Below are 23,747 nucleotides of genomic sequence, written 5' to 3' on the forward strand. Positions count from 1 at the left end.
ATCTCAAAATTGTTGCTTGCAAAGGGAGAATTATTTAGAGTTCATTCAACAGCTGTTTTCATTCTTCAGGATACAGTATAGTATTTCATTTGCCACTTCCTTCACTGTTTTTCCAGTCAATACAAAATACCACGACCATCAAGATTTTGCACCTTTTAGAGGTTTAGCTCCATTCTTGAACTGCTTAAACAGAAGGCTTTGGCAGCTTGCCTGCTTATCAAAATAGCTAGAAGAATATGAGAACCTATAAGCTATGATGAAAGACCTTAGCTCAGCAGTAGAACATCTGCTTTGCATGCGGAAGGTTCCAGGTTCAGTTCTTGGCATCTCCAGGTAGGGCTGGGAATGTACCTAGTCTGGAACTCTGTAGAGCTGCTACCAATCAGTGCAGACACTACTGAGATAAATGGACCAATGATCTGACTCGATATATGGCAGCTTCCTACATTCCTGATAGAATAGCTTAATACATCTGGCCTTTATTCATGGGAACACCACTGCATGTGATTATACTTTTAAGCTTTTCCTCTTTTCCATATTTTAACTCTGGAGTAGAAAGGGTATACTGCAACATCCTGTTGCCGTATATCATTTTAATTATAGATTTTGCTCAACAATGTTGGTTTGTTTTATAGCAAAACCTCTCTCTGTGAGTAGAAGCTTCTGTTCTGTACATTCTGGAAAGACTAATAAAGATAATTAGGTTCAAGAACATTAAAGCTGTCTCTTCACACCAGTTTTTGTGCTTAGATCAGGGACCCAGTGCACACGGATGGTGCTATGTAACAACAACAATATTTAATCCAGATTACTAGTGGGCTACTCAACATATTCTTGATTTGTGTTGCTGATAACTTTCTCCTACAGAAAGTGGAGGAAGGAACTAGAGGATTGGCTATCCTTGGCCAGATTCTAACCAACATAGATGACTTAGTGGATGAAGTGACAGTTACAGGAACTCTGTGGGAAAGTGACCATGTTATATATATATATATTCTTGATTTTAAAAGAAGCAAAAGCTAAGAGTAGCCATACATGTACCCTGGACTTCAGGAAAGTTGATGTTAATAAACTGAGAACAATGCTAGGTAAGGTTCTGTGGCAAGCAACCCTAATGAGAAAAGGAGTTGAAAATGGGTGGGAGTTTCTAAAAAAAGAAATTCTAAAGGCACAGTTGCAAGCAATTCCAACAAGGAAAAAAGGTGGACGTAAGCAGAAGAAGCTGATGTGGCTTCACAAAAAGTTTAGAGATGACCTGAAAACAAATAAAGGACACACATAGGGAGCTGAAGGAAGGCCAGGACACAAAGGAAAAGTACCAACAGGTAGCATAGAATTGCAGGGATGGTGTCAGGAAGGCTAAAGTTGAAAATGAGTTGAGATTAACGAGGGATACTAAAAGCAACAAAAAAGCTTTCTTCAGGTACATTCATAGTACATCCATGGTAAAAGACAAAGGAAAAAAACAGTGGTACAGCTACTCAATGAGGATGGCAACATGATAACAGATGACAATGAAAAGGCAGAAGTGCTCAATTCCTACTCTGACTCAGTCTTCTCCCAAATGAGGATCTATGATCCTGCTGTCAAATGTGAAGTTGGAGGGGCAGGATTGCAGCTTGAGACTGATAGACAAATGGTCAAGGAATACCAATTACTTTGAACGAGTTCAAATCTGCAGGGCCTGATGAACACCCTAGAGTATTGAAGGAACTGGTTGAAGAACTCTCAGAACCACTATCTATTATCTTTGCAAGATGTTGGAGAACTGGTGAAGTGCCAGATGACTGGAGGAGGGCTAATGTTGTCCCTATCTTCAAAAAGGGCAAAAAGGAAGAACCTGAGAACTACAGACCGCTCAGCCTGACATCAATCCCTGGGACAATTCTGGATCAGATTATAAAGCGGTCAACCTGTAAGCACCTTGAAAACAATGCAGTGATTGCTAAAAGCCAACATGGATTTATCAAGAACAAATCCTGCCAGACTGGTGTTACCTCATTTTTTGATCGGGTCACCTCCCTGGTAGACTCTGGGAATGCTGTGGACATAATATCTCTTCATATCACATTGAAACTGAATAGCTAAACTTCTTAAGCCTCGCTGCGAGAAGATGATAAAGTCAGCTTGTAGTGGTTGTAGCAGAAAGGTGGGATATAAATATTTCAATATTTTAGTTAGTATCTTAATCTGTCTGTATCCTCCCTCCCCTCTTTTTTTTTTTTTTGGTACAACATCTCCCATACCAGAAAAGCTTGGTATGTGTATGTACATAATTAATAGATATATATCCTACCTTTCAGGAAAATGTTCTTACAAGGCATCTTACAAAACAAACTTTGTAACTATAAAAAACACAGTAATTTAAACAATCCATAGTAACCATGATATTAATAAATATAAAAGAGCCAAAGATGACATTCAATAATCTAAGATAATCAGACATAATCTGAGATAAAACAGCACCAAAATGGATTAAAGATTTTTCAGGATTGGGGAGAGGAATCTGAAGAGGAGAGCAGTGAGGACTGTGAGGGTTAGGTTTTTTAAGAGATGGACTAGAAGGAACAACTAAAATAGAAGCAAAGGGGAGTGGTCAACAGTAGAAAGAAGGAGAGAACAAGCTGGAAAGTTAACTAAGATGGAGTGCTCTATTATTAAACCACAATAAGAAGAGCACTGCTGGATCTGGCCAAATGTCCATCTAATCCAGCACCTGATTCTTACAGTGGCTAATCAGATGTCTATGGGAAGTCCAAATGCAGGACCTGAGTGCAAAAGCAAATAAATGGATTTGTTTTTCAAAGTGCTTGCCACAGAGCTGCCACCATTGGAGAAGAATTGGATGACTGGGCACTGTTGTATGTTGTTACTACTATACAATGTTTTCTGGCATTCACTCATAATACGAGGAGAAACAGCACCTGGCTGAAAAGTAGTAATGATTAGAAAGCCTTTAAACATGGTCAGTGAACCAGGTTCTTAGTAACTTTGGTGTTGTGTTCTTTTTCTGCACTGCTTACCTGTCACTGCTGCATGGTTCCCTCTCCCCTGATGGGCCATCTTCCATGGGCTGCATAAGGTACCTGTTCTCACAACACTGAGCTTTCCCCAAAGGGAGTGTGTTTGTTCCTTTGTGTGGTGAACCAGGCAACTCCTTCAGGAAGGAAAGGCGTCACATTGATACCTTGTTTATGTGCCTGATCCTGACTCCCAACTGTGTTTCACTGTTAGAGGAGGGGCAACAGCATTTCCTGGATCCTGACACCTTCCATGTGCCCAGACTGTCTTTCTATCCTTCCCCAATGGTGGTAGGTTTGTGACAAGCACTTTGCAAAAACAATTTATTGTTCCTGAAGTACAATTACACTTAAAAAAAAAAAACCATTACAAATGGTGGAATCGCTATGGCTACAAAGAGAAAATGGATAATTACAGAATAGCCAGTAGGGAGTAGAAAATTGATTAATGGGCAGGTTTCAGAAGTGCTGGCGACCAGGAGAAGCTGCAAGACACAACAAATGATATATTTTTTTAAACCAAATGGGAATTACTTCTGATTTAATAATCCTAGGAGCTTGCCCATGGGAACAGGTTTCATGGAACTGTTATGAAAAATCTAGCACTATATACTGTGTAGAACTACTGTTTTATTTATGTTTCAAACTGACTGACTCAGTTATGCTGAGTCAGTGTTCAAACTGAAGGACAATGACTCAGCTTAACTAAAGGGCCCTGCTGTGAAAAGAGCTTATTTTCCTATAGGCCATTTATATTTCTACTCCTTCCCATGTTAGTGACTCTTCCCCATGAGATCTTCCATTCTTGCTGAGCAATAATGTCTGAGTTAAACCTAATTTTCTCTTAGGCAGTCCATGCTCTGAAACTCTCATAGGCATGACCTAGAAAACTGAACAAATTTCTTATGCAGCTTTCCTACTTTGTATGAGGTTGGATACATCTAATTTTTGCTGTGCCATCTGCTTTTATTTATAGTTCTATATTCTGTCCCCTCTATTACTGTCAGTAGAGTAGAAAGTAGAACACAACTCCTTTTTTTCTGGCACAGGGAGTCTTTGCCACCTACCATGCTCTTGACATTTGATAACCCTTGATGCTTTTTCTGATTAAGAAAAGCCACTTGTTCAAAATAGAACTACAAATGGTGGGAAGAAGTCGTAGGAAGCAGATATTTAAAAGCAAGTTCTCTTTTCCTCCTTATTCGTCATTGTAATTTCCCCTTCATTTGCAGAGAGAAGGATGAGATGGTAAGAGCAGTGCTGATTGGAATGTAATTAGGCCTTCATTAATTAAGAGACAACATGTGAAGTTTACATCTGTTCTCCCTTCTTTATACAGTAGAAAGGCTTGCTTCCTCCATGAAAGATGGATGCATTTATTTAGGTTTATTCCCAGTTTGTTTTCCTGATCTTCATTATATTGGCACCAAAAACCTCTGAAGAACATGTGTAGTTTTTGTGTCTCACAACTATGCTCAGATAGTTTTCCTATTGTCTTGTTTATTGTATGGCCTGTACCTCTGTGGTTAACAAATCTGTGTACCTTATGGTTAACAAATCCATGGTCTCTCTCAGTGACTATCCCATGTGTGCACAGTCTGCTTTCCTTTAATAGAATAATTAACTGTGAGGGACTGACTTGGGAAATGTGGTGTACTCTTTGAATTCGGATGGTTACATTATCATTTCTTTTGAATGATGGTGAGTCACATCTGTCTGTCAATATAGAACAACATTGTATAAGTAATGTAATTAAGGAGGCAGCTTATCAAAATACTGGTCACATGAGACTAAATACAGCCAAGCATTCACTGAAGTTATCTGTTATTATGGGTGGTCTGTGGCTTCTGAGTGCCCTGAAACAAATTGGGTGCTCTACCTTGCATGAATGGAAACACTTTCTACTAGCATACCACTGTGACTACATACAACCCACAGTTGTTGTTGTTGTTGTTGTTGTTGTTAATCACCTTCTACAATTGTCTCAAGGCAATACAATAAAAACATAAAAAACCCAGTTAAAAATATAAAAGACAGCCAATATCTTTAAAATGACATAGAGTCCCATGGCAGAGACCCATTCATCCATCTGGGAAAGCCTGTTGGGATAAAAATATATTCAAATGTGTCCAGCTAATTATAATGTTGCAGCTAATAAAGAGCACTTTGAAATCTGATATAGAGAACATATTAACTAAATACTTTTGGATCTATATCTACAAATACACCCCACTGAACTTTAGATATCTATTTATTTATTTATTACATTTATATCCTGCCTTTCTTTCATCATAGAATGCAAGGCAGCATGCATGTGGTTCCCAGGCAGTCTCCCATCCAGACACTAACCAGACCCAAACCTTAGCTTCAGCAAAGTGTTGGTCTCATGTGCCTTCAGACTATACCCTGAGACCAATGAGTTGATTATATGAGTTGATTATCCCATTTTTGCTTTTCAACCTCTCTCCATCCTGAAACCAGATAAGGATGACAGATACTGGCACTGTCGGAACCATTCTTAATAAGTGATTATTTTGGAAATGTTGGATATGACCATTGTTTTATTATAGCCTTGTTTACCAAATTTCTAATTTTCTTAGGGTTTCATTGCACTGGAGTACCCTTACAATAATGAGTATTAGCAGGACAGTTGTTTTGGGTTGGCTTTCTCTAGCCCAGTAAAACCTTTGGTAACAGCACCTGGCTTAGCATTTGGCTTCTGTTGGCCACTTGCCATTAATGCCATAATTGGAGAAGCAGCACCAGTGGCAGATCCCTGGTGGGGCACTATGCCAGCCCATCCCCTTCCTAGAGCTGAATCAGCCACATGTCTAGTACAACTGTTTTTAACATAATGAATGGAGTGGACTTGATCCTCAAAATCCCAAAATGGTGTACTTTGGAATGGCAGACTAATAATACAATATTTTAAACTTAGTGTTATATAGTCCAGAGTGCAAATTTTATGGGGTGAAGTTAGTAAGTTTTCTGTTCTGAGGGAGTTAATGAATGCAATTTGCTGGTCAATTTTCTTGTTTTAAAGGAAGTCCCCTTTCATCAGTGTGCCTGACCCTATCTCTGATACGTCATAAATTTGCTCCAAAATGACTTTTGTTTTCATTAACAAAATGCACATGGACTCTCACAGAGTAAAAACACTGAACTTTAGTATTGGTCTCATAGCCTGAGGTAGAAATGCCTGGGGAAATTGTGGAAGTGTTCTGAAGAGTCAAAACCCATTGGGCTCTCCATCCTAGACCAGTCATTTTCAATTTTGTTCCTAGGAACATCAGAGTTTCATAGATGTTAGGCTCTTCTTGATGAGAATATCTGTGAAAAGATGTTTACAGGACAGATGTATTTATGCATATTTGCATAAGTTATATATCTGTGCAAAATTTAGGTGCTCTCAGTGGGAGATTTTAACTTTTCTTTTGGGTTGCCTGATATTGGTAAAAGACTGCTCTGTCAGTATACATCCCTCTATTGCCAGTTTTCCAAATTGTTTCTCTAGAAGCCAAGGTGGTTTTCTCTCCCTGCCCCCAGCCTATTAATGTCTTTAAGAAACTATGTCATGTTGTAGAACGTTTTGTTCGTCCAAGAGAATCACTTGAATACATGGAGTCATTTTTATTGGTTGTTCCTTTCAGCCAGCACAAACTGTGCTGCATTGTAGACAGATGATGCTACATTAGGAAATTGGGGAGGAAGAGTTTTATTCTAGCAAATCAAATAAGTGCATTACTTCAGAGAAGTTGTTTTAGCTGAACTGCCTTTTGAAAAAAAGAAAGAAGCTGCAGCATATCTTCAGTACCATACGTGAGTTCCTTCCCCCCTGGTACCAAACACATCAATGAATGAAGCAAAACGCACTTTTTTACTATTGATAATCTAACTCTCTGAATACTTTGCTTTTCATTTACATGCAGATTTCAGCAATGTGCCTGATGTTACCACAAGTCTGAAAAGAAGTAGCACGGACGGCACTCTAAATGAGGTTCCCCAAAAGGAGAAACTTGAGTTACCTTTCAAGGTAAGAGCACTTCTTCAAAGCTATAGCAGAATAATCAGCAAGCAGAGAAGTATAGGAGATTTACTGATAGTGATTGTAGGTGATGTAATTTAGCATAAAATACTGTATGCATTTGTTTTACCTTAATCTATAGTACCTGTTGGAGCTTGATTGCCATGACTACAGTACTTAACATGGTGAAGGAAAACAGCTCCTTTTGAGGAGGACAAATGCAATTTCATGTGAAGTCTGAATGAAGTCTGTCCATGATGATCATGCTTGGTAATAAATTGCAAGGTATTGCAGCCTACAAGTTCTGTATTCTAGTTGGCAAAGTGCTGGATTAATAGCTGGAAGGCATGGTTTCATCCTTCCTGCCTACTGAGTACAAATAATTTCATTTCATTTTTAATTTGTATGTTGCCTTTATATATAATTGTGTTCAAATGTAACATAGGATTGTTGCCAAAATAAATGAGATAAGGACTGTAAAGCACTCGGCATTCTTAAAAAGTGCTCTAGAAGCTGTTATTATTTTACTCCTTCAGCTGTTCTTGAATGCTGTGATCCTCTTAATGCTGGTAAACCAGTTATTTAGGCCAGGACTAGAATGGCCATTTTTATTTATCTCAATCAGATGCTCAGTCAAGAGTTTGGCATGGTTTTATCCCCTGTTTGGTTGTGTTATGGAGGTGGTGTGTGATGTCATACCCCTGTTGTCAATAGAAGATGAGTTGCTTCACATGGAACTTTCACCTGTCTCCATTGTTGTTAGGCCTGACTGACCAAAAAAGAGGTTTACTAGAGCAGCGTCACTTAATGACTTGGATAGGGAGTGCATATAAAAATACTTTAAGGAACTGGTCAGTTTGATCAACTGCAGTGCACTGCAGGTTGATGAGAGGTGTGTAGGTAGGGATAGCAAGGGATCTGTTCTGGTAGTGCAGGGCATATTTTGATCCAGAAGGTGTATTCTGACCACTATGTAGATCTGTTGATTTCTATGGGCAGCTCATTTCTGTTCTGTGCACATTTAAAAGTGGTTTCTCAGTGTGAGCCAGGAAATAACCTAGCTACACAATGAGATGCATTACGCTATCCATTTTGTAATTATTAGAAATGATTGACTTGTAGAAAAAATATAATGGCAGATAACAAATCAAAGCAGATTCTGTTTTTCTTGGATGCTGTTTGATTACATAGATCAGTTGCTTGTTTTTCTTCGGTGTGTTTGATGTTAATTTTTTTATGACTGGTAAATTGCAGAAAATTAAGGGGCAATGTCTACCTCCTTTATTTGACATCGTTCTGAAGTATTATCATAAAACCAAAAACCAAAAGGCAAATTGTCCCAAGGTCCAATTGTGGATAAGGAAATGGCATCTGGTCACATGTCCATGGTTTTGGTACTTCAACTTTGTTTTACTTTTTTTCTGTATATCAATAGCCTTGGACCTTATCATAATGACTAAAACAGCATTTGGAAGCTGGGATGGGGGATTTTCAACTTTTCTAGGCTATGGCAAACTGGTCAGGTGGATTTTCTACCATATGCCAGGTTCAAATGTTAAGATGCTTTCCAATGGCATATCAAATTCATTGGCTGGCAAATTTATATTGTTGTTGCTGCTGCTGCTGTTGCTATTATTATTAAATGTATATCCCAACCTTCCTCCCAGTAGGAGCCCAGAGTGGCAAAGAAAAACACTAAAACCACCATAAAACATAATAAAAACAGACATTAAAATATATTAAAACAAAACATCTTTAAAAACATATTAAACAAAACATCTCTTAAAACATCTTTTAAAAAAGCTTTAAAAACATCTTTAAAAGCAATTTCAACACAGATGCAGACTGGGATAAGGTCTCTACTTAAAAGACTTGTTGAAAGAGGAAAGTCTTCAGTAGGTGTTAAAAAGATAATAGAGATGGTGCCTGTCTAATATTTAAGAGGAGGGAATTCCAAAGAGTAGGTTCCTGGGCCTCTAGCGACAAAGATGGTCCAGCAGCACCCGCAGACTACGAACCTGCTCTTTCAGAGGGAGTACAACCCCATCAAAAGCAGGCAACTGACCAATTATCCAAACTCGGGAATCACCAACCCACAGCGCCTCCATCTTACTAGGATTCAGAGTCAGTTTATTGGCCCTCATCCAGCCCACCACCTAGTCCAGGCAGCAGTCCAGGGCTTGCATGGCCTCTCCTGATTCAGATGTTACAGAGAAATAGAGCTCGGTATCATCAGTGTACTGCTGACACCTCACCCCAAATCTCCTGATGATCACTCCCAAGGGCTTTATATACATGTTATACAGCATGGAGGACAAGATGGTACCCTCTGGCACCCCACAGCACAACTGCCAGCGGGCCGAAAGACATTCACCCAATGCTATTCTCTGAAAATGACCCTGGAGGTAGGATCGGAACCACTGTAAAACAGTTCCTCCAATACCCATCTCACCAAGTTGATTCAGAAGGATACCGTTGTCAATAGTACCAAAACCCACCAAGAGATTAAGTAAAAATAACAGAGTTGCACTCTCCCTGCCCTTCTCTTGATAAAGGTCATCCATCAGAGCGACCAAGGCCAATTCAGTCCCATAACCAGGCCTGAACCCAGATTGAAATGGGTCAAGGTAATCTGTTTCATCCAAGAGTACTTGCAATTGCTGCGCCACAACCCTCTAGATCACCTTCCCTAAGAAGGGTTTTTTTGTGACCAGGCAGTAGTTGTCACAAACCAATGGGTCCAGGGTGGGCTTTTTCAGGAGGAGTCAGATGATCACCTCTTTCAAGGCGGCTGGAACCACTCCTTCCCACAACGATGCATTGACCACACCCTGGATCCACTCAGTCAACCCCCCTTGGCAAGCTTTAATAAGCCAAGAAGTATAAGGGTCGAGATGACACGTTGCTGGCCGCATCGTCACAAGTACCTTGTCTACATTATCAGGCTGCATCAACTGAAACTGATCCCAAGAAGTTGCAAGAGGTGGTGCACTGGATGCCTCACTGGGGACTACACTAGATGTGAATGGAACACCAAGATTGCTATGGAGGCGAGCAACTTTACCCTCAAAGTGCCTTGTAAACAATTCACGGTGGGCCTTTGAAGGGTCTGAAACTCCACTTTCTGGACTTGATGTCAACAGACCCCTGACAATATGGAAAAGCTCCACTGGCTGGCTACTTGAGGATGCAATGGAGGCAGAGAAGTGGGCTTTCTTTACCGCCCTCACCGCCACACAGTAGGCACGGTTATGGTGTTTTACTCATGCCCGATCAGCATCACAGCATGTATTTCACCACTTGCACTCTAGCCTTTGTCCAGCCTGTTTCATTGCTCTTAGTTCACTGGTGTACCAAGGTGCAAAGCAGGCTCCATAATGCCAGAGAGGGTGCTTAGAGCCAACTGTGTCAAGAGCATCTCTTTGTTCCACAGCATAAGTGCTTCAACAGGGTCACCTGCTCTAACTACTGGGAACTTCCACAGGGCATTTAGGAATTCAGTGGATTCCATTAGTCTCCAGGGGCAAACCATATTAATCTGCAGGGGCAGATCAGAGCTGTAAGCTTAAACTTCACCAGGAAGTGGTCTGATGATTACAATGGGGTGACATCCACCCTCCCCATCTCCAGACCACCCCTTCCTCCATCTGGAACAAAAACCAAATTGAGGGTGTGCCTTGCCCTATGTGTCAGGCTGGTGACAACTTAAGACAGTCCCATGGTCTTCATGGAAGCCATGAAATCCTGAGCCAGAACACTAGAGGCAGCCTCAGCATGGATACTGAAATCACCCAGCGCTTCTCCAACACCACAGCTGAGATGGCCTCTGCCAGCTCAGTCAGAGAAGCTGCCGGGCAGCAGGGGGGATGGTACACTAGCAGCAACTCTAGTTTATTGTCTCTGGCCTGACACCAAGTGCAGGCCCTCACAGCCAGCTCCAAGACAGAGTGATTTCCTGGTAACAGAGATGGAAGTTATGTAGACCACAGCAATCCCTCACCCCATCCCTGCAGCCTGTGCTGGTGTTGCACCAAGTATCCAGGTGGGCTGGACAAAGCTGATCAACTCCTCCCAGCTCACCCACCCAGGTCTCGGTAATGCATACCAAATCGGCACCCTCATCCATATTCAAATCATAGATGAGTGTGGTCTTACTGTGTACTGTGTACTGTGTTAAACAACACTACACACAGGCCAATGGGCACAGCAGATGAGTTATGGGAGGAGTGGGAGCAATGAACAAGGCTTAGATAGCCTTGTCTTCGACTTCTATGGTAGCTCACCACTTCTCCATGGCTATACCTCCCTCTACCCATGATCATTGAAACTGAGGTGGCATCACCCATGTCCTTTCTTACTAAGACTCTTCCTAAACACCTGATATGGACTCAACAAGAGCCCACCAACAAAACCTACCTCAACTAATTGTCCAAATAGGCCTCTGAGAGAATTGGGAACAGTCAGATCCACTCAATATCTTCCACACAGGGCACAACTACTTCCCCTGTCTCACACCCAGGGAGGGCCAGCCTTCTGCCAGTTACAGACTGTCACTCTGAAGACATCTGGTGACTTTCTCCTATCATTCAGTTCACTGCACAGGCTCTCACCCTGCACAGGAACTACACAATCACCCTATGGCATCCCCACTGCCAATCTTCTCTAGACTGATATTTTAAAAAATTAAAAAATAGAAGGGGGTAGTGCCCTTGCAACTCCCTAAGGGGTTCCCCAAGGGACAACTCCCTTTAGTATTGCCCTTTCGGAAGTAACCCCATCAGGAGCAGACCCGCCACCCAAGGGCAGCCAGGCTTTTATGCCTCCTGACCCAGCCAGGAGTTGATGCAAGAGGCTGAAAGACTGACTGCAGCCTCTCTCTTGATTCAGGGTCAGGCAGGTGGTCCCAGTCCTTGCAGCATTTATCAGGGACCTCAGCTATCTCAAGCGTCAGCAACCCAGAGCAGCAAGCAAGCAAGCACCCAGAAGCTCAGGTACTCACTCCCAGGGCAAGTCTTCTCCAGTCCCCGAGTGCTGCAGCTGTTCCCCATTCGTGTGTTCCAGACTGAAATAGCTAGAGGACAACATGAGCTAGCCATGTTGCAACAGCTATCACATGATTAGATTGTGAAAATTCAAGAGCACCAGTTCAAGTCGTGGCTATATTACATTCAATTTAAATACTATTAACCACTTTTGAAAGCGCTCATTTCTGTGATAGAAATTTTATCTTGTGACTATAATGAGAGGTTAAATTGGCTGTGAAAACATATGCCTTATTCACACTATAATATTGTGGCTTTTCAGCACAGTAAGGGATTTTTTGCATACACTCTTTGAAAGGATTTGGACTTTATAGTATATGGAGAGAGAAAGGTGTTGTTTTATGACGACCAATTGAATATTTGCTTTCATAATGTTGAAGCACTTCAGTATTATGAAAGGTAATCCAGGATTTCGGAGGTGATCAAGGAAGAGTAACAAGAAATAAAAAATGTATTACATGATGAGAAAAAGAACTGGAAATCAGGGTATACTATGACTTTCATGTCAAGAACATAGTTGCATTTCATCTTTTAGTAATCTGGGCTTTTAGCCAAATTCATTAGGAACAGAAAATCTCAGGCTTCAATGGAATTCTATAGATGGTTTATAAGTCTACTGGCTGCCATAGTCTATTGGTGAAAACAGAGGATGCAAATGCTTTGGATGTTGATTTTCAGGTGGAATCCCAATTGCTTCTTCCTCTTGTTCACTCAGCCAAGAGATTTATTGTTACTTTATTTTATTTATTAGATTTATATCCCACTCTTCTTCCCAGTAGGAGCCCGAGGTGGAAATCAAAAGCACAAAAAACATTCTAGAACATCATAAAAACAGACTTTAAAATATATTAAAACAAAGCATCCTTAAAAACGTATTAAAACAAAACATCTTTCAAAACATATTTTTTTAGAAAAAGCTTTAAAAATATTTTTTTAAATTAAAAAAAAGCTTTAAAAACATATTAAAAGCAATTCCAACACAGACGCAGACTGGGATAAGGTCTCTACTTAAAAGGCTTGTTGAAAGGGAAGGGCATTAATAGGCACTGAAAAGATAACAGAGGTGGCACTTGTCTAATATTTAAGGGGAGGGAATTCCAAAGGGTAGGTGCCACTACACTAGAGATCTGCTTCCAATGTTGTGCGGAACGGACCTCCTGATAAGATGGTATCTGCAGGGGCCCTCACCTGCAGAGCTCAGTGATTGACTGGGAATATAAGGGGTAAGAGAGGCTTTCAGGTATCCTGGTCCCAAGTTTTATAGGGCTTTACATCAAAACCAGCACCTTGAACATAGTCTGGTAGCTAATAGGTCGCCAGTGCAATTCTTTCAGCAGTGGAGTGACATGCTGGCAATACCCTGCCCCAGTGAGTAGTCTCACCACTGCATTTTCATCAGCTGAACCTTCCAGACCAACCACAAGGGCAGCCCCACATAGAATGCATTACAGTAATCCAGCCTGAAAGTTACCAGTGCATGGACAGTAGTGGTCAGGCTATCCTGGTCCAAAAACTGGAGATATGCTTATTGCTCTGCTGTCAGATTAACTTTTTTGCACTGCTTGAAACAACCCAACAGCACAACTATGGAATAAGATAGTGGTTCCCAAGCTTTTCCCCCCAAAGGACCACTTGAAAATGGGCAAGGTCCAGACACTCTTGGATGAGACCGATTATCTGGATCCATTTCAGTCGGGTTTCAGACCTGGTTTTGGCATGGAAACAGCCTTGGTTGCTCTGTATGATGACCTTTGTCAGAAGAAAGACGGGTGTGTGTGTAACTCTGTTGATTCTCCTTGATCTCTCAGCGGCTTTCGATACCATCAACCATGGTAACCTTCTGGGACAACTGGCTGACTTGGGAGTGGGAGGTATTGCATGGCAGTGGTTCTGCTCCTACTTGGTGGGTCGATCCCAGAAAGTGGTGCTTGGGGAGCACTGCTCGGCCCCATGGATTCTCCAGTATGGGGTTCCACAGGGGTCAGTTCTGTCCCCCATGCTGTTCAACATCTACATGAAACCGTTGGGTGCGGTCACCCGGAGCTTTGGAGTGCGTTGCCATCAGTATGCTGATGACACGCAGCTCTATTTCTCCTTTTCATCTTCTTCAGGTGAGGCTGTCAGTGTGCTGAACCAGTGCCTGGCTGTGACAATGGACTGGATGAGGGAGGGCTAATAAACTGAGGCTCAATCCAGACAAGACTGAGATGCTGGCAGTGGGTGGTTCTTCTGACCAGATGGTGGATGTCCAACCTGTCCTGGATGGGGTTGCACTCCCCCTGAAGGAGCAGGTTCGTAGCTTGGGGTTTTTCCTAGAACCATCTCTGTCACTTGAGGCTCAGGTAGCCTCGGTGGCACGGAGTGCCTTCTACCAACTTCGTTTGGTGGCCCAGCTACGCTGCTATCTGGACAGGGATAAACTGGCTTCAGTTGTCCATGCTCTGGTAACCTCCAAATTAGATTACGGCAATGCACTCTATGTAGAACTGCCTTTGAAGACAGTTCGGAAACTGCAGCTTGTGGTAAATGCAGTGGCCAGATTAGTAACAGGGACCAGATGGTTCGAACATATACAGCTGATTCTGGCCCGCTTGCATTGGCTGCCTATATGTTGCTGAGCCCTATTCAAGGGGCTGGTTTTAACCTATAAAGCCTTACACGGCTTAGGACCACTGACGAAATGCCTCTCCTGACACAAACCCTGCCATACACTACGCTCCACATCGAGGGCCGTCCTCCGGGTGCCTACTCAGAGGGAAGCTGGGAGGCTGGCCACAAAGGAGAGGGCCTTTTCAGTGGTGGCCACCAAATTATGGAATGATCTCCCTGATGAAGTTCGCCTGTCGTCTACATTGTTATCTTTTTGGAGCCAGATCAAGACTTTCCTTTTCTCCCAGGCAAACAGCAAGTGCTGAGCTCTGACCCCATGTCTTTTTAACTTGTTTATCTGTGCTTCATGGTTTTCAAACTTTGTATGGTTTTAAAATTGTATATTTGTTTTAATGTTCACTGTTTTTTGTAAATTTTGTAAACGGCCCAGAAAGCTTTGGCTATGGGGGGGTATATACATGTAATAAATAAATAAATAAAATTGCTGGTGGCCTTTGCAGACCACTTAATTATTTTTCTGTCTGTTGTAGCAATTGTAATGCTCTGTGCTAGATGCTGTATTTTGTTTTGTATGCTGCATGATGTTTAATGGTGTTTTTATTACAATTTGCATTCCATAAAGTGAAATAAAATACAAGAAATGAAAGAAGCTATTAAAATACAATTAAAAATCAATATGAATATTTAACGTGGACATACCTTCGACTATCTGAATGAAGGTCAGTCCACGGACCACAGTTTGGGAACCCCTGGAGTAGGATGTTGCATTGGTCAAAAGGTGACAATAGATATTGACAGTCCCTTTGTACTGGAAATTAGTTAACAGTGTTAGGTACAGTGCCCAGACTCTCAGCTATCTAAATATGATATTTAGGTAGTGAAAGAAAGCTGCTGTTTACAGCTTCATCCACTAACTACTGCTGTTACCATGTGGTTTTCTAATATTAAGAATGTTGAAGCTGCATGTCTTAATCCCTGAAGAAGCCTCCATCTGGAGCCACCCTTTGATTATATCTTATGCTTGTAAGGATTAAAGTAATTTATTTACTTGTTTGTTATATTTGTACACCGCCCATATGACAGTTCTCTTAACAGTTACTATTAAAAATACAAAATGCAATACAGAATTTAAACAATAAAAATAAAAGCAATTATAAATTAAAATAGCAAAAAGCTATTTTAAAACCACCAAAGAGAGTAACTTCGTGCAAATACATAAAAACACTAAATAGATGGACCCATTATAATTAAAAGGCCTAAAAGAACAAAGGTCTCCACCTAATTCCTAAAAGACCTTTATGTGGGCACCAGACAAGACTTTTTTGGGGGAGGGCATTCCATAGGACAAACCCTGTTCCTACTAACTACCCATCTCACTTCATTAGGAGGGGAACCTGGGGAAGGAAGATCTCAAGGCCCAGGCAGACATATATGTGACAATTAACCCAGCTTGAAGATATTTTGGGCTATCAAGGTTCAAATTGGGCTTGGAAATGGACTTGGAGCCAGTGCAGATGATGAAGCACTAGCATGGTATGTTCATGTGTACTAATCTCTATCAATAATCTGACTGCCCTGTTTTGGAAACCAACTGAAGTTTCCAGAGAACTTTCAAAGGTAGGGCCACCTATAATACATTGCAGCAATCGAACTGGGAGGTTACTAGAGTATGGATGACCGTAACATGGCTCTGTCTGCCCAAATAGGGATGGGGAGATGTTCATGTGGTTCTTATTCAAATGCAAACCTATCAAACTCACAGTTCCTGAATAATGTGTAAAGTGAAACTCAGCTATCCTTAAAAATGTATTAGTCTCTAAATTTTGCAATGCACTTCTGCAACCAAAATGCATACATTAGAGAAATATGCAAACAAAATACTTATATCAGTGAAAATAATGTTGAAAAATGCATTTTATTAGGGGAAATTACTTGGGTATAGTAGGCAAAATTGCATTCAGATGTGTATATTCAGGAAAATGCTCAGGAAAATGTTTACAATTTTTCATGTTTTTTTAAATGGCAAACTAATATGAAAATCGGGACTATTGAAGTTGAGATTGGAAAAATGAGAAACCAAAATTGACAGATTTATCTATCCCTGTTAGAGTCACAGCTGGCAAATCAACTAAGTTGATTAAATTGACTGAGGCCACCTAAGCCTTAAGCCACAATGCTGGATCTAGCCACACCCTGAAGCTATGAGCCTGCTTCTTCAAGGGGAGTCAAACCACATCCAAAGCAGGTTGAACAGCACCTAACTCAGCAGATGAACCACCCATCAGTACAACCTCAGTTTTGTTTCGATTGACTCAGTTTATTGGTCCTCATCCCGTCCATTGAGCCAGACAATGGTTCAGAACATTCACTGCCTCACATGCGTGAAAGGAGATATAAAGTTTGGTGTCATTCACATATTGGTGACATCTCAGACCTCTCTCAGGGTCTTGAATAGAAATTAAAAAGCACAAGGGACAAAATAATGCCATGTGGATCCCATAACATAACCCCAATACCGAATGGGCAGAGCAATAATACTCCAACATCACCCTCTGGAATATACCATCTAGGTAGAAACAGAACCATTGCAATGCCAGTGTTGCTTACCTCCAACCCAGACAGTCTATCCAGAAGGACACCAAAGTCAATGGTATCAAAAGCCGCTGAGAGTTCCAAGAGAATCACAGGATCACACTCCCCCATCTCTCTCTCTCTCTCTTTCTCAGCAAAAGACATTCCACAGGCAACCAAGGCAGTTTCTGCTTCAAAACCAGTCCAAAATATCAGTGTCATCTAAGAGTGCCGGGAACTGGCCAGCAACCACCTGCTCAAACACCTTGCCCAGAAAATATATATTTGCAATTGGCCTATAGCTGTTAACGTCTTCTGGGTCCAACAGACAGTCTAACCACTGCCTCTTTTAAAGAGGTTGAGACCACATTCCCTCTTGCAATGAGAAACTTAAAAGCTCCTGGACTAAGTCATACATCTCCTGCCTATTTGATGTGATAAGCCAAGATGGGCTAGGGTCCAGCACATAACTTCTTGCACCTCTTGTGAGATTGTATTATGTTCTGCTTTCAGACTAATTTCCATATTCTCTGCTGTGAAAATCCCCACCCTGTACTTTCTGACTCCAATTTTATCCATTTCTACTTTCTTGTACAATCTGAAAGGAAGTCACAATCTGTCCTTCACCCTTGCCCCAATATCCTGGCTCAAAATTGATAAAGTGCAGATCATTTCATTGTGTCTGTTCCCTTGTCTTTGTTTTTGTAAAAAACGAAACAAAACCCTCCAATCAATACGTAATTTGATGACTAAAGGAAAAGAATTGCTTATCAAAATAATTTCTGTTCCCTTTGTCCTCTTCTCTGGTAGCCTGGAAATAACAGCAAGGTTAGTGGAATGGCTACACATAGACACAGTTTATTTACAGTGGTTTCAGTGCAAACAGTAAGTTGTCTTTTATGTTTATTAGCCAATGTAAAGAACATTTTTTGTCCCTTATATTTATTAGCGGATGTTACTTTAACAATTAACTGGAACGGAATGTGGAAGTGTTGTTTCTTTATACTTTATAATTTTGTGTGTGTGCACGTGTTACATGTTTGGTGCCATTGTTCATAATGCATTAAGGCTATTGTTAGAGCATTTTGTCTGAGTTAATGTTGCTGATATTTTAAATAGTTAACTAAGGATATTCTGGGTTTTAAGATGCAGTGGAAAAATGGTTTGCAATTTAACACTCTCAGACTTGGATGAACCTCCAACTGTAGCAGTGTCTTTGACAGCCCTACAATTTATGCAAATAGCTTATAATCGATTGCTTTTTTTGTTGTTGTTGGAGGGTGCCTATTACTGTCAGAGCAATTTGTATGACCCTGTCTGTTTCCATCTGGTGTGTGTGTGTTGGGGTGGGGGAGTGCATTAGAAAGTAGTAATGCTGTAAAGATCTTGTGAGTGGAAGCCGAATGATGTATCTTTTATTTTCCTAGCCTTTTTTCAGAAATCCTCTTTGCAAGTAGCCTTAAGACTTTCATAGAAATATAATATTGAAAGTGCTAGATATCCACCCCCAACTTCAAATTTCTGTATGACTTCATTGAATGCACTTTTGTGAAAGTACAGTGGAAGAGGCATCTGGGCATTATGTAATGTTGTAAAGTGTGGGACTATGTAAAAATATGATATGAGGAAGACGGTGGTGTCGCTAGGAGGTTTTCAGTGCAGACTGGAAGAACAATCAGTTGGGTATTATTTTGTGAAACAGAGATTGCAAGAAGTGCTCAGTTCCTTGCAGGTGACGGCTTTGGACATCATCCCTGGGTTTGTGGGAGTAGAATATTGTCTGACTCTCTTTCCTTAATATATGTAAGTAAAGAAATAGAAATTATAATTAATATGAACTCCATAAGTAAAGTGTGAGTGTGCATGCATGCATAAATGCAGAAATATGTCTGAGTTTGTGTTTCTCTTGTTGCTGTATAATGTAAAGCTCAAGCAAAGCAATGCTCATCTTTCTTTAAACTGTAAATGAATTTCACAAACTGTGGACTTTTGGGGGTGGGAACACCTTGCTCTTACTCTTCCAGTAGGATGAACAGAATGGCTTCTGTTTGTGATCTTAAAACTGAATTAAGACAAAAGGCAATTGAAAGGTTGCTTCATTTTCTGAAAAGGAAGTTGTTTTCCCCATATGGAATGACTTTTAAATCTACAGTTTCTTAATGATGATCCTTAAATGTTATTTAGGGGCAGGGGATTCCTTAGACTTCCTCTTTGTGGGAATCTCAACTATTTTCTTTTTAAAAACAAGACACTTCTGCTTTCCTTAAGAATTGCAATGTAATCATGTTTTACAAGACTGTGGATTTCATAGGTAGGTAGATTGATAGATTACACACATTCATTCAGTGAGACTTCAAACTGTGTTTGAAAAGTATTTTATGGTAAGATCACATATTTTCAGCAATTGTTGCCTTGAAACTATGTAGGAGATAAAAGACAAGAAGACATTGAAATAGCTGAGGATGCACTGTAATTGTTGATTGGATTGCTTGTACCATCTTGAATCATATCTGAGGATCTCTGAGCTCTCTTGTGTTTACATAAATGCTTATACATACTGACATTATTTAAGATCCATAAGTTGTCTATGCATTATAATGCCATGATCTATATGCTGTTTGACAAGATATTCCTCAGCTGTTTCTTTCTTTTTTTTATGCAAGTAAAATATTTTAGAGCCCAATCTTCGTGAGTTCATAGAATTGCAGTCTTTAAAAGATTCTGATAGGACAAGGTTGGCTAACTTTGTTTTTGGCACAAAGGCCACATTCATCCTTGGCCAACTCTCCAGGGACTGTATGCCAACAATCGGTGGGGCCAAAAGGGGTGTAACCACCTCCACACTCTCACTCTCTCATGCACCACACATACTCTTGACATATTGGACATATACCATATAGCTTTCCTCCTCACCCAATCTACGCAGATCAACTTGGAGGGTATTTTCACCCCCTTACCACTCATCAAATTTTAGAAGTAACTCAGAAGTTAAATTTTAAAAATAATTGACAAATTAACAAGTCTCTAGGGGTAGTTAGCATTCTTAAAGTACTCCCATGAAATTGCCAATGTACTGACAAAAATTTTCAATTTGTCATTAAAATCAGTCTATCAAGCAGAGGATTAGAGTGGTAGCCAGTTTTTAAAAAGGAACTGAGGAAAGCTTTCTCAGATAAATCAGCAGAAAGCTTTATGAGAACTGGAATTGTTAAGCACATAGAAAAACAATCCTTTCTGTAAATGAATCAGAATGGCTTCTGCAAAGGGAGTCCTGCATTACCAATCTCATAAAATTATTTGCAGGGTGGGTGGGTGTTGCTCAATAACCTGCCTAATCCATTAAAAATATGTGTTACGGGTTTGTGGGATCATGCCACCTAGTCCTGCCCTTCACCACCAACTTGTGCACAGCCCACATTCTCTGCTGGCTGCATGTTTACTGGCCATCTCCATGCAAGGGAAGTATACATTTATATGCATGTAAGGTCACTTCACTTCACATGGGTGCTGAATATACAACTGTTGGGGACATGGCTAACGTGCACGACTATACGGTTCCCTCATGCCTGCTTCCATGATGCTCACAGTTTTAAGAATAAAGTTAGGCTAGTAAGCCTGTGCCTTAAAAAGCATGCAAAACTGTTAAGTAGCCCTTGTCCGATCGAGTTCTAAAGCAGCTGTTTAAAGATGCAGGTATGCCATCCATTTGTTGAGATATTTGTTGTGGGCAACATACAGTATACCAGGAGTAAGCAAATCAGTTGTACAGAGTGTGGAAGCACCCCTAGGAGTTTCTTAGAAGGATATTGACTGCTATCAGGAAAAACCTTTGTACGTCGTGTGCTGATTGTACAGGCCTCTTTTGTCTGGATGCTTAAAGCAGTGCCCCTTTCCATCTGGCCCTACTAATTCACAGCAGCATTAGAAAAGCCAAACTTCATGTCCTCCATGTAGCAGCACTTGAGCTGTACAACTACTTGTGCCAGTTAGATAATTTTGTTGCCATTGGATTTTCTTTTATGTTATTTTTATTGTTAATTTGGGCTGCTCTGGGAGGAAGGGCAAGATACAAACTGAATAAATAAATAGAAATAAAGAAATAGTATTTTGCTATGGGTTTTAAAATGATTATTAGGCATTTGGAGGTCTCATTCTTTGGACCGAAGGCTACACATTTTTATGTTAATAAGACTGCATGCTCATTAGGAAGCTGTCATAAACATCTGGTCCAGTGAATTACACCTGCAAAAGTAGACAATTTTTCCCACACCGTTGTAGCATGCATATGTAGAAAATATCATGAACAGGGTGGCCATTTTTAAACTAAGCAGCTCTCCCGGCAGGATACATTTTACCGTTATGTCAATTACTGCAATGGGAAATAAGTGCCTGAAGTTTGTGCTTGCAATATGGCATGGACCGGGATGGCAGGGCCTCTGGAGCTAATCTGAAGGCCTGGGCATGTTCATATGGGTGTAGGCAGTCCAAACTGTAGTTGAATCACCTCTGCAATATTGGAAATTGCCATTGGGAATGGTTGTCAGTCATACAGGGCAAAACATGTTCTGTGATTATTGTTTCATTGAGATCTTACTGTTTCATTGAGTGCCCCATGGCCTTCCTGCATCCGCGGAGACCCCCTGCTTGGCACACAGAGGCGCCTTGCCTCCATCTCCAACGTGGCAGTGTCCTCTTTGTTTGTTTCCAAGGTGGCTTCTGCCACCAAACATACCTGTAGTGGGGCTTCCTGTAGCCTAAGCCTGGGGGAGGGGTTCTTGGCTACAATGGCTGAACTAGTAGGTTCTGAGTTTGGGGGAGAGGAGTAGCAGGAAAACCTATATTTGAGTCATATTGTGTGTTGCAATTTTTATCATATTTTTTTTATTATTAATTTTTATTCAAATTTTCAAAGACAAAAAAAACACAAAACAAAAATAATTAAACAATAAAATAAAATGTTGACTTCCGATTTGTCGCAGATCAGTTATAAGTCTACAATATATAACAATCCTGTCTCCTAAATTATATTATAAAATCACTTTCCTCCAGTAGTTATCTTAATTAATCATAAAATCTCATAAACATTACTTTATTCTTCCCACAAAAAGTCAAAGAGAGGTTTCAGTTCCTTGAGAGATATATCTTTCAATTTTTCTCCAAATAAACATGTCGATTAATCCATCTCATTCAAATCTGTTAGGTCCAATAATTTCAATAGCCATTCTCATTATCAATGTTAATTCCATCTTCTATCTTCAATAATCCTATTAAGTCCAATAATTTCAGTAACCATTCTTTCATTATCAGTAATCCTATTGAATCCTATTGAATCCAATAATTTCAGTAACCATTCTTCCATTATCAGTATCCCATAATAATCTTGTTGTCATAGTCATAATCCAAATAAATATATAGATTAATCCGTCTCGCCAAACCTGTTTGAGCCAATAATTTCAATAGTCATTCTTCCATTGTCAATATTAATTCCATCTTCCGTCTTCAATAGTCCTGTTCAGTCCAGTAATTTCAGTATCCATTCTTCCATTATTAGTATCCCATATTAATCTTGCTGTCATAGCCATAGTCATATAGTAAGAGTCTGATGGGAATTTCCTTTATCACAAATATTTTCTTGCCATCAATTCTGAATATGTTGCTAAAATATTGTTGTAAAGTCATATCTCTGTTCTTCTTTTTTACAAAATGCACTGGCTCATCTCTTAAGAATTTTTCCATTGTCACATATCTGTAGTCCATTCCATAGATTTTTTCTATGTCAAGCTCCATCACATCATTCCAGTCCAAAAAATTATCCAAGACATTAATAACTTTATCTCTATTATCTTCATTAATTTCTACAGAGACAATGTTGATTTCCAAACAGTAAACTTTATTTCTAGTATCCATAAACTCCAGATCTTTTTCCAATTTCACATTTGTTCCAATCTCCAGAGCTTGCATCTTCCCTTTAGTTTTTCTTTTTTCATCTCTAATCTCATCAACTATTTCTTTAAACTCCTGCGTCATTTTACTAAATTCATTTTTCATCTCCTGTCTACCCTGTCTCAGGGTTTGTTTCGTTATCTCAATCTCATCCATTATTTTCTGAAACATAATTTCTTCCATGGTCTCAGCCACTTTCCTGATTCCCATTCTTAAAACCACAAAAACAAAAATTATTTCAGTCGCAATTGGGTTAATATTCCAGGCTTCATGAAGTCACAGTGTAGACAGTACAGCCTGCCTTATCCCTTATATTCAGGAATACAAAACAAATTTAGTTCCCAGCTTCAAAAGAGTTAGTAGCGTCGTGAAGAAGCAGATTCGTCAAAATGAAATAGACCAAAAAAAAATTCGTCCCAGACATATAATGCTCCAAAGTTCATAAATCAAATTTATTTATTTCTTTTCCCTCCTCGAAATAGAAATCCCTCTTCTGTTTATATCTTTAGAATGCACTTCCCGGCCAGCTTTTTGCAA

At 40.2% G+C, this 23,747-nt stretch overlaps 1 protein-coding gene across 12 annotated transcripts in view; it reads left to right on the forward strand.

Moving 5' to 3' along the window:
- Window positions 1–23,747, forward strand: part of TIAM2 (TIAM Rac1 associated GEF 2) — a 274,765-nt gene that overhangs the window by 185,181 nt on the left and 65,837 nt on the right. For all 12 annotated transcript variants that reach the window (XM_061624187.1, XM_061624191.1, XM_061624185.1 and 9 more), the window contains one exon: window positions 6,950–7,053. In XM_061624187.1, the coding sequence (XP_061480171.1) occupies window positions 6,950–7,053 (104 nt within the window). The remainder of the gene's footprint in view (window positions 1–6,949; window positions 7,054–23,747) is intronic.

This window comes from Rhineura floridana, chromosome 4, assembly GCF_030035675.1.
Source record: "Rhineura floridana isolate rRhiFlo1 chromosome 4, rRhiFlo1.hap2, whole genome shotgun sequence".
NCBI classification, from domain to species: domain Eukaryota; kingdom Metazoa; phylum Chordata; class Lepidosauria; order Squamata; family Rhineuridae; genus Rhineura; species Rhineura floridana.